Below are 15990 nucleotides of genomic sequence, written 5' to 3' on the forward strand. Positions count from 1 at the left end.
CTTTGAATGATGCATTTCTTTCCATCATCAAAGACCAAAATTAGTAGGGGGACATTTTATATTGTGTCCCCTACTATTTTGGGAAGGGAGTTTCCGCCCATGGCTGGGCTTTCAAAAGTTGAATTTATTGGTCAAAATAAATTTTTGATAGAAAAGATATGACTGATGCAGAGATTTTCAATACAGACAAGTTCAAAGAATGAAAATTAAAAAAAATATTATTACAAGAATCTAACTGTTGTCGTAATGGAAGCCAAGTATTCTACCTCAACTTTATGGAGTCTTACATATTATTTTGGTTCATACGTCAATTTCAACCAAATCGTACGATAAAGATATAAACTACTACATGTGTATGCTTTACAACTGATAATCAGGCAATTACCCAATCAGCGTTTTTAACTATGATATTAAAACAAAAACAAATTTAGGAAAATACTTACTATCTGGCATGGCTGGGGGTGGTGGTTTCACGATAGTCCAGCCAGCTTTCTTAAAGCGATTGATCTGATGACACGGTCGATCAGGGTTGGATAGAACCAGACCGGGCCCTATGATGTTGAAGGTAGCATCGATATGCATCGGGTTAGGATCATCAAAGGACAGGACATGAAGGCGATAACGATCTCCAAGATGACGTCGCATCCATTCAATGCCAAACTTATTGGTAACCTGATTAATGACAATTAAAATTGAAAAACTACTTACCAATGAACAAATAGTGCATGTCACAGCGGTCATTAGTAGAAACTATCCACCCAGGATGCCGTTGGAACAATACTATGTCATAACACATGTTGATTGATCTGCTTTAATAATAAACCAACAAAATTATGAGGGTTATATTTTTTCGGCTATGTTTTACAGAATGGCGCCAGTGCTTGTTATTTCATTAATCTCCCCCATCTCTCATTCATGTGCGGACATAGAGGAAAGGCAGTTCATCATCCGGCATGCGTGTGAGGCAAAATGGTCATGCATAGACCTACCGCCTTTGCGATAGATCGAGCTGTTCTTTGTTTGATCACTGCATCTTTGAAGAAGTTCGGGTTGAGTAATCATTAATAGGTGAATTGATACGAAACGGATTCGGAATCAACGCATTAGACAAAGAAGGAAGAGAATGGTTGGCATGTATAAAAAGGGTACACAGCTGATGGAACAATGGGTTTGAATGCGCGTGGTAGTCTCAGGAATTAGTACAATTTCAGAAAGCTTATTTCTGAAGAATTTTAGTTGATTTACAGTATGTGTTTGACAAGCCCATTACAGTATGAAATAGAAAGCAGTATAATAGCAAATAATAGTAAACGACACTCGGCGAGGAACATAACCCAGTACGGCCCTTAAATACACTTACTCGACGTGATATATAAATCACAAATCTAAATTATGTGAATTCTAGCTTTTAGTTTGTCATCGAATATGTCTAAAAAAATTGTGCTTTTTTCTGATCACGTGTCACATCATTTCAAATAATATTGACAGATTTGTTATTGACAGCATAGCACTGATTTGTTTGTTTTGTTGTTTTTGTAATTTTTAAGTCTATTGATGATCTGTTTCTCCTCAACCACGTGGAGACTTTGGGTATTTGAACATTGACAGTTTTATTAATCGTGGGGGGGGGGGATTTTGATGTCATCTGCAAATAACATGAATTGAATTGATGTAATATTACAAATTTCATTTAAATACATAAGAAACCATAAAGGGCCAGGAATTGAACCTTGGGGAAAACCACACCTGATAGGTAAAATATCAGAATTAATATCATATTGCCCTCGATCAGAAAGAAAATGAACAAACCACAAAAAATGGGAGGGGTCTAAGACTGCCGTAAAAATCACATACCATAGTTACAGGACAGGTCCATCCCAACAAAAAGTTGATTTAAATAAAAAAAAAAGAAAATTCCAACAAGAATAACAGTAAAAATTTCATCAAACTCGGATGTAAAATAGGAGAGTTATGACATTTTAAAATTTCGCTTAATTTCACAAAACAGTTATTTGCACATCCTGGTCGGTATGCAAATAAGACCGATGACGTCATCCACTCACTTTTTCTTTTTATTTCATTATATGAAATATGAAATATTCTAATTTTTCCTCATTGTTAAGTGAAACAAAGATTAATTTCTCCCTAAAGTGTGGAATTAGCGTTTGTTTTCATACTATATGGTTCAGTCAAGTTGATCCTTATCATCAAATATGTAAATAAATGAAATATTGTATAATTCAAACAATTATAAAAACAAAAGAAATAGTGGGTGAGGGACATCGACTGTCTCATTTGCATGTCACTGAGTTGTACTTACAACTGTTTTGTGAAAAATAAGCGAAACTTTAAAATGTCATAACTTTCTTTTTTTGCATCCGATTTTGATGAAATTTTCAGCATAGATTTATTCAAATCAACATTCTTCTGGGGTGGACTTGACCTTTAAGGGTGTTGACAAACGACCCGAAATCATAATGCCTTCTGTTACCACAAACAGTAGGCGGAGAAATAAACAAATGCACTAAAACAAACTATTCAAATTTATCAATCAAGCGATCAATTATTCACCTGACTTCTCTGAACGAAAATATCTTTGCCTGCCCTGATGAAATCAGCTGCATCAAAACAAGGTTCGTACTCCGTTGTAATGAACTTTCCCTCTGCTGCCAAGTGGTGGCGGTCTTCAACAGTATCCATTGGATAATTCTACAAGGGAGAAGAAAACACATACATTAAAACATTGTATTTCTTTCCAAGTAGGTTGTCAACATTATAAAGTTATTGGCATAACATGATTTTCTTAATTTTTCCAAATTACCTAACACTTATTGTCCTTTTTTATCAAATACCAAGAACTGGAAAACAAAGAAATTAGCAATACTTAATAGCCTGTACCAGGCCACATAAATTTATTTGTTCTATATATAATCATGTAGGACAATAAAGATATTGAAAGGATTTAAAAGCTGGGCGATGATTTTTGTTTTCACGTCAGAGTGTGATATTACTTGTATACGATAAACATTTACAAAGCATTCATTTTGTGTTTATAAACTGCTACCATTGATATAACTTCAGGCAAATGTATAAATATATGTATACACACTGTATATCTTTTGCATTTTACAGAATAAATAAGTCCATATTTCAAAGAAAAAACATGTCAGATACATTTTCATATATATGTTTCCATTGAGCATGAATTTTAAAAAGACCTCATGAGTACAAACTATATCATCAGCCCAGCTTATGCTTTTTCGCAATCACATTTCAAAATTCAAGTCATTTTTATTCTAAAACAACATTTCCTTTTCTTTCTGAAATGACACGTTCGTCCGCAGACAAGTAAACGAGTTGTTTGAATATTCAATTTTGGAACAGCTTATGAATTATTTATCATTTTTATTAAGGTATACAAACTATCAAACATTACAAAAATGTTCACAAATATAAAGGTACTGTCGCTAGGTGGAGCTCGGGGCATCCCAAGATCCTCCCTGGGAATTTCGCAATTCTCAACGAGGTGGAGTTCGTCGAGGGGTTCGTCCGGTAGGTCAACCACGTCTCCGTGGTTTCGGCGGCGTTGTCATCCACGTACTCGCCAAGAAACGGCATCGATCGACCAATCCACGACTACGCTGGGCGTAGCCATCTACACACACAAGGAAGCGATAAGTCTCGCGAAAATTAAATGGTTACACAGCCAAGGTACTATTCAGCATTTTTTGAGCTTCCATGAAATATCCGTTTGCATTGTTGAGGACAGGATAAAACTAAATTAAATGTAAATTAAGAAAACAAAAGCATTTGAACAAACCAAACAAAATAATTTCATCAATCGGTATCAAAATTTAATTCATTTTCACTCAAAAAATGTAAATAGTACCTTTCGCATTTTGGCAAAGGATAAGCAGTATCATTATAAATTTCAGGAGAATAAGTATTGTCAATCTATCACCTGATAAATCACATTCTGTCTTCTTACACATATCTAATACTCTTCTGAATAGGCCTACTGTAATAAACCTCATACAGGGACATTATGAGAATTTAATTACACTATTTCCTATGATTTGAGAGGTCAGTTCTCTACGTCTATATACTGGACGTTGATGATGATACATGCGAGCCTGTGAGATGCATCTATTTTAATGACTAGCTGGAGAGGAATCTCGGCCATGGCAAATTAAACTCAGTCAGAGAGCATGCACCGTGCTACAATGTACATGTAGGCTACATGTACATGTCTAGTGCCTCATACTGAATCAGCTTTCACCTTCTTGTGTTATTTTATCCTCTTTCCACGATTTTCTTTCAATCAGGGAATATTGACCGTATGCATTTTGTCAGTATGCTTGTATGAATAATTTTCTACGCCAGGCTACATGTATATGTATTGAAATACTGTATTTAAAAAAACAGGTGTAATAATTCAAATCCACCCTTCAAACATTTCATAGCTATCTAAATGATGCGCTGTAACTTAGAAGAGCTATATGTGCATGTTGACGCTTAAAAAAGGTTACGTTTAGACTTTCCTTGTTTATTTGAATAAGACTAATCAATTGTATCATGTCTTAAATGTTATCACGATAATCAGATTATTTTTGTTTACATTGTACAATACAGAACACAACACCAAAAAGCACAACATAAGTATATTGCCTCATTCTACATGTATATTCTTAAGGAGTATGCATGGACTCTTCAGAATATACATGTATATAAACGAGCAAGCAAACGAACAAATAACATGAATTAAGGGGGTACAAACACAATCGTGAAAAGTTACCAGACACTGGTAATATTGATATGTTATGATTTTTTAGCCTTACTCGTAGAAATTAAAAGAGAATCTAGCTTTAAACACAAATGATATGTCGTCATTGTTTGATCTTTCTCGTGAGGCCAGAAGGTATACAAATCACATAAAATGCAGAAAATGGTCTTTTTGAAGAGTGAATTTAGTTGCCATGTGTAAAAAGGCAAACAATGAAGCGCGGGGAAAACATATCTAAACATAAACGATGCTTGCCAACGATGCCAAATAAACATGAAAACAAGATATACGGTGATATCTCATTTGCCAAATTCAATGCACACATGTTCTGCAAACTAATTTCACAATGGAGCAGAGTAATAACTCAATACACTACCCCGAGGCTCTCTTTTTTTTCAAAGGACTATGACATTACGATAAATTTTAGCAATGAAGGCCAGTGAAGTGCAAAACGTACAGGCTTTGAACTCTAAAAAGGCTGGGTTAGAATCAGTCTACCTCCACCCCCACCACGGCCTTAGATGTTTCAGGAAATAATACATGTATTCATTCCTCGTAGCGCGCTAAGATCTGGGGATGGGGACGGGGGGGGGGGGCATTTCGCACATTTTTTTAAACACCAAATCCGCAACGTCCGAGTACAGAATTTTAGAATTTATGCAACATTTTGAACTAGCATACCGGAGGAAAATACTCCAAACATGTGATTTCACTTAAAAAAGTAGTTGATTTTTTTGCAAAAAAATAGTAAAATGTATTAATATTTTGTGATATCTATTAATGATGATTTTTTTTATGTATACTTGTTAACACTACCGACAAAGGGATTTTTTTAAAAGGAAATCCGGAGCATGGATAAAAAGCATAATTACTTCTTGAATTATTTCGTAAAATATGATAACTAAGGAAAATGGTGGATGTCGTCACAGGTGACGTATGTGCCGATTATGGGCGTGATCGCGCGTTCGATGGTTAAGATCTCAAAGATAAAGGGTAGGGTGAGATACATGCTATTAAAAAAATAAACCAACCCAGCCTGATTAAGGTTAACTTGCCACATACATAACAGTAAAGAAGAGGTAGAGGAGGGGGGGGGGGACACAGGGAAATGGAAAGGTGGGTGAATAGGGAGAAGGAGGAGGAGGACAAGAGGGGAGGAGGAGGGGGGGGGGAGGGGGAAGAAGAAGAAGGACATACAAAAAGAAAGAAATAAAGAAAGGGAAAGAGAAAAAGGAAGGAAGAAAGAAACAGAGAGAAAGAGAAAAGGGAAGGAAGAAAGAAAGAGAGACAGAAAGAGAAAGAAAGAAAGAAAGAAGGAAATAAATAAATAAAGAAAGAACGAAAGAAGGAAAGAAAGGCAGAAAGAAAGGCAGAAAGAAAGAAAGAAAGAAAAAAGAAAGAAGAAAGAAAGAAAGAGAAAGAACGAAAGAAAGAAAGAAAGAAAGAAAGAAAAAAAAGAAAGAAAGAAACAAAGAAAGGCAGGCAGGAAGAAAGAAAGAAAGAAAGAAAGAACGAACGAACGAAAGAAAGAATGACAGAAGATCTTAAAAAGACATAGAATTAAGGAGACAAAGGGATAAATCCCGGTAATCATTTTTCCATGACCTAATTTAGGAAAGAGAAACCATGCTGACAGCTGTTTTGCCCTGGCTGTGAACCATCAAGCAAGATCATAAATCAAAGGAATGCAACTGGCCTAGCACAGTGCAGTACATAGCGCATTCGCAATGAAGCAAGCCCGGGAAAAGGGTGCGGGGGTAATTCTAGATGAGCGTGATCTAATTCAAAATACTATAATAAGTCAATGATCTCATACACATGTATTATGATAGTTCCACGATCCTGCGGACATGCAAATTGCACGTACATGCTAATGTTCATCCATATCCTCCCTCGTGCTATCTGTCTATAACTACTAGTATTTACAACTTTGTTAAAGAGTGATCTCGATCCATTTTATTTGAACAATAAATCAACTCCAAAAAGTGATAAATTTGCTTAAAAATTGATATCAAGTCCATGAGGGAAAAACTTGTGAAAAATCAAAATTTGTCTCTCATATACATGTACATGTAGGTCCCCAATATCATTATCAGTTGAAAAGTATGCTATTTGTAAATATACGAGGTGCTCAAGAAATTTGAATTTTGCTTACAAGGAGGTTATTTAATGTGTTTGTTACATTCCTTTTATCACATCGAGATATTTATAGGGCTTTGAGTGTTTATGGACAATTATAATTTAAGACGTAATAGGATAGGCATACAATGCACAAGTACATGTACATGTCAGTGCTTATGCTCTCTTAGATAAAATGATAAAAATATTCAAAGCATTTTAATTTCATCAACTAATCATCCTTAGTAATCACTTCGTGTCCAAAGTACTTTGACAAAATATGTTAATGATTGATGCCTTCTATTTATCAATTCTATGGTTCTATGCTCAAGTATTCGAGAATTTCTACAATCGTGTCTGTGGACCCTACCAAACCTTTTTAATACCATATGGACCCTATATTAATTATCCGTATCAGCAGTACAGATCCCTTTTCATATCAATTAATTCAAGTCATACCAACATTCATTACATGCTGTAGACAAAAAAAAATCTTAAACATATCAAATGCTCTTTCTTTTCCCTGATATCCTTATCACTCCATATGAATTTACAGTACAATGTATGTACATGTATATTATCTTATTGGTATAAAAATCACGTGATTTGACACGTAATTTGGACAAAAAATAGGAAATTTCAGTAAGCTCGAGTTTTTGGTTTGCAAAATTGCACTTGATGGAACGCACGATCGCCATTACTGTTATCTCTAATCACAAAATTATATTATCAGTATTGAACCCGGGAAACAAATTCCTTTAATACATGTATTTAAAGTCCTCTGATAGAATCCTGTACTGTAGATTTATGAAATATGCAAAGGAGCTCTGTTTTGGTATAAATTACGATGTCAATTAGATGTTCTCAAATCTTGAGAATATCTCGTTTATTGAAATACATTTTGATGTGAATGAACAATTCTTTGATTGAGTAACACGAGTTTACACGTATATGGTTAAAACGTATAATTCAAAGAGTGGGATGGAAAAAAATTGAATAGCGTTGACATTATAAAAAACGATTTCGTGTCAGAAATTCATAAATGTAGGCCTATTACACGTAATGGTGTCACGTAATTAGTTTTCACTTAATATAAATATTCTGAAAATCGGCGCCTGTAATTCTGTCGCTTCTGCTAAATATTCAGGCGAGGCGGCGAAACAAGCATTAAACTACTAAAAACCTTGCAGTGGTGCCATTAAAAAAAATGCACGTACATGTACAGTGTATCATGCATATTCACTGAACTTAAAAACCATACGCACGGAAGCACATGTTGACTTTGTGTTTCTCTCAATAAACGACCCTATTTCCATAAAAAACAATGATTATGATCGAAAGTAGCAAGCATAACTTCTACATTATTTGTATTTGAAATGATACAGTCTTAATAGTGCAGCTGGAGCCGTTCAGTATATCATCAAGATTTACATGTAAAAGAAGAGCAATTTGTTTCAATATACATAACCGACAACATTCGAATTGAAAAAAAAATAATCCCAAATACCGCCGAGAGACATTTGACATAATTAGACAATTCAAATGCCAAGTCCAGTAAAAAAAAAACAAAAACATACATTTACATTAAATCAGATATAAGAAAATTACAGTGAATGCATGTAGTAGAAAGTTACATTAAAGCAAAATTTTGTTTTTATTTCTTGAAAATTATATGATTTATCCATCCAGCTAAATATAAAAATATTCTAAGAACAAAACCATAACCATCATTTACTATCATGATATTTGTGTCTTGTATGTTGATCTACATGTACTTGAAAAAAGTAAGTACATGTATGATTTTTTCTATTAATACAGGACAATTATCTCGACTTTTCTTATCAAAACTCTCATGAAATGTTTTTATTAAATCTCATATTTTGTTTGAGCGATTTCTTCTATATATGTTTATGACTATTATCGTGTTTTTTTATATTTTTTTTTACAAGAGTTGGCCTTTAAATTGTTCATCTCTATAATAAATCTATACAAGCGTTCAAATGAGTTAATAAGATAAGATGTATAAAATTCAGTTTCAACTCGAAGAAAATGAAATATTAGTATGATTTTTTACCTGATCGTAGAGCTCATCATTCATGAGTGGCTTTGGTGGGGTGGTCCAGCGGGCGCCAAGTTTGAAATACTCTCGGATCAGGGGTCTGAAAGCACGGTACTCAAAGAAGCGAGATCGCCAGGCCATGGGGCATTCAATGATTTCGTCTCCGAGGACGAGGAGCACATCGCGTGGCATTGCCGAATAAAGACCTGCAGAGATGGTCAAACTCAAGTAATGGGATACATTTTCATTTCAACCCCCCCCCCCCCATAAACCCAAACGAATCAACGGAGATGGATTCTCGAGACGGGGCAACCCGAAAACCAAATGGCCCGTATTCTGAAGTCGGGTTTAACTTAAACTCAGGTTTAAAGTTGTGGTTTAAGTATGGCGAGCCAATTGTTACATAAATCACTAACAGTAGAGATAAACTTCAGCTCATTTGGCTCTCAAAAGATTATTGGCTCCACCATCGATGAATCAGGAAAAAACACAGTAAACATAAGAAACATAGAACTTATTAACAAATATGATACTTTTGGCTTCCCATACTTAAACCACAACTTTTAACCTGAGTTTAACTTAAACCCGACTTCAAAATACGGGCCAATGCCTCCAACAACAACCTATATATTCGGTGGGCGGAGGCATAGAAATCTAAAATTGATTTAACACAAAAGTTTAAAAGATGAGTGGTTAAATTATTACTTCGCACTCCTAATCTGTAACATACAAATCAAACATCATGGTGATATCAAGTAAGGCTACTATAAGATGGGAATTTCCCATTTCAAAGATACTCTTTGGAATGAACTTCTTTATTTTCTCATTTTTCTCAGTGGTCTAATTGCCTCATGAATTGTTGAATGTCATTTTAGGGTTAGACATATACCTGTTATCTTTTTTTTTCTAATTAAACGTGAATAGAAAGATGGACTACAAATAAAACCACCACAAGATATCAAAAAAAGAAAACAGAAAAAAAGAATCATACTATTTGAAAGACCGTCTAGAATAAGCGTTCATGGGAATTAGATAAAAACGTGTGGGTCTCGCTTCCGTACAGACATGTTTTTTACTTATCTAAATTAATTTGTTCCATCAATTAGGATGTAAAGAAAAGTCACATGTGTTAACCATCGACTAAAGTGAAATCAATTTTATGAACAAGAGCAGCTATGCAATCGCTATAATTTTCCTCCTCTTAGTCCCGAACAGGCAAAATAGTGTCTAAGACTGAAGGACATTTTTTCTTTTGGGAAAGCATTTTCGAGCACCCCCTCCCCCATCCATGTAGCTTTATCACTGTATCTCCAGTGCTATCCACAGAGTCTGGTGTTAGCAGATTCCCACGAAAGCTCAAGACAGATTGGTTTGAAACCAGACACAAACTCCAACGTTACCGCTCGAACGGAAATCGGGGGTGACATATTCCTTCGAGAAGTCGCAGATTTCTGGGCGGCGAACTGTGATGCCTTCTGCCTCTAGAATCCGGACGAATTCTTCAACTTCCTCGTGGGCCAACTGCAGATGTTTAGCAGGGAAGGATTTTCCTCCATTTTTCTGGAAGAAGTCCCAATGATACTGGTATGTATTGGCCTGTCGAAAATAAAAATACAATGAAGCAATCATTTAATTTTGTATGGAAACAATTTTCTATTATCATGCTTCATATTTTATTCTTCAAACCGGGAGACCTTATCCCTTTTTCCAGACTTTCCCCTTTTTTCTGTGGATATATACATTGTAATAAACTTAATCAAATATTGATGATCATCACGATTATAAATTTTGGTTGGTAAAGAAATTAAGAGGGGGTTTAATTTGGCTTTCGGTTCAGCAATTCAAATATTGTTTTCGGGGCCCCTTGTAATAAAACATGCAGGATACGAATCCGTTCTCTGCAAATTGTACAAAACAATAAAAATGAACGATAAAATATTTTCATTCCAGAGAAAAAAATGGAGTTGCTGATTAATGCAATTTTTATTGAAAATGATCAAAATACAAACTGATTTTTTTAATAACAAAACGATTTCCTAGAAGCTTTTATCTATAAAGAACTTGTAAATCTGGGAATATCTTCTGCCCGCTTTTTAACCTTATGTCTTTTTTTTGTTTTTCTTTGAAAGGTCGACAATGTTAAGCGTTGTAAACGATTATCCTTTACATCAATGAAAATTATTGGCAAAGAGATTAATCACTTTTAATACAGGAAACCGGAGTTGAGAGGGGCAAAGAATGTTAATGCTGAGCGACAGTGTTACAAAAAAATAGTGACGCTTTATATTTGGGGCCCCGAAAACAATAGCCACAGCGATTGATCGTGGGGCGGATTTATGATTGATCAAACACAATAATCAATTCATTAAAAGCGTCGAAATCAGTCGCAAAGCTTTATGTTTACTGGCAGGCAGGCCTTCTAGTATAAAAGGGTCCAGGGGTCCCACAGAAATTTAAAAACAGAATTCCATTACTTTTTTCATGACTTTTCCGTAAATAAATTGCTGCTTTCCATGCATTTTCCGTGACTAAATTGCTGCTTTCCAGGACTTCCCGTGACGTCCCGGGAGTTGGGATGTCACAAAACTCGGAAAATGGAAATCATGAACACCAACTATAATAGCAGAGTATGAGAGTTGTGAGACACGGCAAACTGGAAAGCTGCCATAGCCGAGAGGTAAATGCAATTCCATGGCTTTTCACAAATTTTCCAACTTCCCTGACTTTCCATGACTTCCCATGTCTGTGGGAACTATTAGGGTTATCTTCCATGCCAGAACGACTGTCACATACGTATAATTATTTTTTGTTTTTGTTTTGTTTTTTTACCTTGACTTCGGTGGTGAAGGGCGGCACCATAGCGCCTTCGACACGGCCGACGATCACCTCCTCCAGGGGATCCCACTCATTGTGCGACCACACGGGACACTGCTGTCTTGGCATGGGACTAACGACTCTCGTCTCGATGGTGTGATCAGTGGAAGACGATTCGATCGACTGTTCGGCTACATCTGCTTCAGCCACGCCTGGGGCTGGGTGAGCAGACGACGACATGCACTGGGACACAGTCAGCTTACGTCCCCATCTTGGTGCAAGTCGTTGAAACACCTGGGTATTTCAACAAAAATGAAAAAATAGAACCCACATAAACTTGTTATTTTTCTTTCCTTTGATAAGCATACATTATGTACATGTACTGTACCTATCTTAAGAGTATCCGGATGACTACATTTATGTTTAGAGGGAAAGTTTGCCCTAACATCAAGTTTGATTTAATAAAAGCAGATAAGGATAACAAATAAATGGTGAAAACTTGGCAAAAATCATCTAACACTGACGAAGTTATGGCTTTTTAAAATTTCGATTTTGTGACATCACATGCTCCCCATGTGCCATGTGATAAAACTTCTATAAAGTGCCCTTTTATCAGAAATTTTGAAAATTATTTTACTTGTTCATTCATTATATGATCAAAAACATCACTTCACATCCGCTTCTAGAAGTAGATATTTTAAGTCTTTGAAGAAAAAAATTCAATGAATTTTGCGACGGCTACGACTGTATAGTACTTCACAAATTAAAAACCTAAAAATTGATAACTCTCTTTTTCTTCGGTGGATTTTCACCAAACCTTCCCCATTTATTTTTCTCCAACATCTCTCTTATCTTCAAAGCGTACTTTTCGTCATGATGAACTGAAATGACCCCAAATGGTGATATGATAAGGTGGAGAATGTGATAATTTCCTTTTTCATATTATTTGAAAGAAATATAAATAGAAGCTTGGAAAAACTTATGGAATCATGTGTTTATTCCTCGTCTTGAGGCTTTTGGGGGCGTTTGACAACTGTCGGTGAAAGTCAATATGTCAGTGCTGACAACTTTCACGAAAGGGTCCCCAGGAGAGGATGCATTAATTAATGATGCCACTATTCTATGGGGTTACGATTAGGTCACACAAATGAAACAGACTCCAGACTGATCACCAAGTTATTTTAATTGGTGTATTTCGGTTGGTTTTGTTGTCGATTTCGTTGGTGCGACTGAGCATACTTACCTGCGGTAAGATGCGGACCGCTTCACGTCCTCGGCATCCGCCACGGAGAGCTCTGACTCCAAGCATGGTTAAGATAATAGTACCGGTATGATGAGTATTGCGCCAAAACAAAAGTCAAATATTTAATCCAGGGTGATAGACATGCTGCAGAAAGAAAACAAAAATGTCATAAACATGAGAACGAAGCAAACACGGACAATACCTGACAGTAAAAAAAAATGTTTGATAAGACCTGCGATCAGACAGAAAATTGACTGCATTTATTTTACGCAAAACATTGGCGTCAGCACAGAGATTTTTTATGGGGGTGGGACAATAGGTTACACTTCGTAATTCCGAAGCTTCGTAATTCCGAAGGTTCTTTATTCCGAAGGTTCGTAATTCCGAAACACGTAAATTGCCTATACCTCGATGTTCGTTAATCCGAAAACGAAAAAAGGTTCGTTAATCCGAACATTTGTGGCGTAATTCCGACGATTCGTTATTCCGAAGGTTCGATAATCCGAAAACGAAATAAGGTTCGTTGTTCCGAAGGTTCGTTAATCCGAAAACGAAATAAGGTTCGTTGTTCCGAAGGTTCGTTAATCCGAAAACGAAAAAAGGTTCGTTATTCCGAAGGTTCGTTGATCCGAAAACGAAATAAGGTTCGTTTTTCCGAAGGTTCGTTAATCCGAAAACGAAATAAGGTTCGTTTTTCCGAAGGTTCGTTAATCCGAAAACGAAATAAGGTTCGTTAATCCGAAAATAAAATAAGGTTCGTTAATCCGAAAACAAAATAAGGTTCGTTAATCCGAAAACAAAATAAGGTTCGTTAATCCGAAAAATTAAAACCGGGAAAGCAGAGGCAGAGGCAAGGGGAGGGGGGTGGGGGACACTGTTGCCGTTTAATTATCATATGAGGATGGGAAGGCAAGGGCGGCCGAACGAACGAAATGGGCACTTTGGTGATATTTTCACCTTAAGATTATCATCTGCTTGAAGTCATTGTGTGTTTGTTAGTGATTAAGAAGAGAAAAACTTTTTTGAAGTGACTTCTTATTATGGCAAAATTTGTATATTTAGGCTTTATTTTTCGGGAGAGAGTATAATGAGCGAGCGGCTTGGTAAAACAAATTCAAAGGTGAAATTGTATAACGTTTTTTGTGGTCAATTATTAAAATGGCATTATTGCGAGGTGTTGCGAGCGTGAATCACAAGCTAAACTTTAGCTTATTTCAATAAAAAATGAAAATTAGTTTTTAAAAATCCGAGCAGATTTCTGCTGTCATTAAAAAAGATGTGCATCTAACTAAAGAATTAACACGAGCGCAAAACGCGAGCTTAAACATACTGACCAGAAAAGAAACATGTTAAAGAAAGCATTTAGTGACCTCTTTAGGATGAATATTTACCAATCGAATGAGAGTGCGAAGCGCAAGCTGAAATTTTTCAATATTCCAGCCTGAAAACTTAACTCAACTTGTATACTTTAAAAAGAGTATTTTATTTCGAAAAAAACATGAAAAACGGCATATTTATTTTTGAAAAAGGAACTTTCCCATTTTGGAAAATATTAATTCCCTTGTTTTTTATTCCATTTTTGATGCCCCCTGCCTCCCTCCCGGTGGATCCAACTTTCGTCAAATAGAGGGGGGGGGGCAATTTTTTTTAAACCATATTTTCTTTGATCGGCAGTTTAAAGTTGATTTTTGTTTGTTTCTTTGAAAGGGTAGTCCTAACAGTCAATAATTAGCTTTATCCTTATAAAATAAAGTAAATATGTAATAACATGATAAACCCTTTTTAAATAATGCGAGCGCGAGCTATATATTTTTGTTAATATGATGGGCAATATGTTTGTGATCTTCAAAGCGAGATGCCTATGTAACTAAAATTAGATAATAACTGCTAGCAAGAAGCGCGAAGAAAATTTTTAAATATATAAGCTCTGACCTGATCTAAAGGGGACATTTTAAGAACTTTTTGCAGTTAGCCATGAAGACGATGCGTGTTTTAGCCAATGGCGGCGGAACGAATTTTTTTTTTTTGGGGGGGGGGGGCAAAGCAAAAAAAAAGGGGCCAATAGGGGCAATTTGGTGCAAACGGATATTTTCACCATTAGATTATCATCTGTGTAAAGAGGTTGTGTGTTTTGTAGTAACTAAATTGAGCACAATTTTTTAAGTGATCACTAAAGTTATATATTTACGTTTCATTTCTGCGAGCGTAGAGAGCAAGCGGTTTGGGGGAAAAAGTCAAATCTGAAGATGTAAAATTCACCTTTTTGGTCAATACTGTTAAAAGGGCATCCTTGTGAGATGTTGCGAGCGAATCACGTGCTCAAACTTTTGGAAATTTCATGTGGGCCTAGAATGATAATATTGATATAGATATCATTTACCCAGGGAAGCCACTTCAGTTCTGAAAACTATTCTCCCAGCTATTATTTTTTTTTTTTACAAGAATGCTTAGAATGTCAAGTTTTCAGGTTGGAAAATCGGAAAAATTTGGCTCACGTTTCTCGCTCGCATCAAGTATTGTTTATTGAGGAACTCATTCTATTCCTGGTTACAAAAAAGAAGTATGAAATGTCCAGTTTTCAGGTTGGAATATCACAAATTTTAAGCTTGCGGTTCGCGCTCTCATTATTTAGTTCGTGAGATATATATTCTATTCATGAGTCACTAAATGCAGTCCTTAAAAGATTACTTTCTGAAGCCTGTTGCATAAAACTTTTTACCTGAGAAAACTCTGGTAAAAACTGAAAACTAAGGTTAGTCTGATTTCCGCCAAAAGTTTCATGCAACGGGCCCCAGGTCAGTATATAAACAAATTACAGCTCGCCCTCGCATTAATTCTTTAGAAAGAATCTTTCTCACGATTACAAAAAATGCTCCGAATGCTCACTTCACGTCTTGTTACATAGTTTCACTTGCGATTCGCGCTTTCAACATTTCACAAGGATCATTATTAGTATTATTTTTATTTTTATTA

General features: G+C 35.7%; 1 protein-coding gene across 1 annotated transcript in view; it reads right to left on the reverse strand.

Moving 5' to 3' along the window:
- Positions 1-15990, reverse strand: part of LOC121418473 (glycine amidinotransferase, mitochondrial-like) — a 40408-nt gene that overhangs the window by 2379 nt on the left and 22039 nt on the right. Inside the window, exons 2-7 of the mRNA XM_041612376.1 lie at positions 13018-13161; positions 11790-12068; positions 10361-10556; positions 8976-9166; positions 2572-2709; positions 444-672 (exon numbers count right to left, since the gene is read on the reverse strand). Coding sequence (XP_041468310.1) covers positions 444-672; positions 2572-2709; positions 8976-9166; positions 10361-10556; positions 11790-12068; positions 13018-13083 — 1099 coding nt within the window. The 5' untranslated portion in view covers positions 13084-13161. The remainder of the gene's footprint in view (positions 1-443; positions 673-2571; positions 2710-8975; positions 9167-10360; positions 10557-11789; positions 12069-13017; positions 13162-15990) is intronic.

Source organism: Lytechinus variegatus, chromosome 7 (assembly GCF_018143015.1).
Source record: "Lytechinus variegatus isolate NC3 chromosome 7, Lvar_3.0, whole genome shotgun sequence".
Classification (NCBI taxonomy): domain Eukaryota; kingdom Metazoa; phylum Echinodermata; class Echinoidea; order Temnopleuroida; family Toxopneustidae; genus Lytechinus; species Lytechinus variegatus.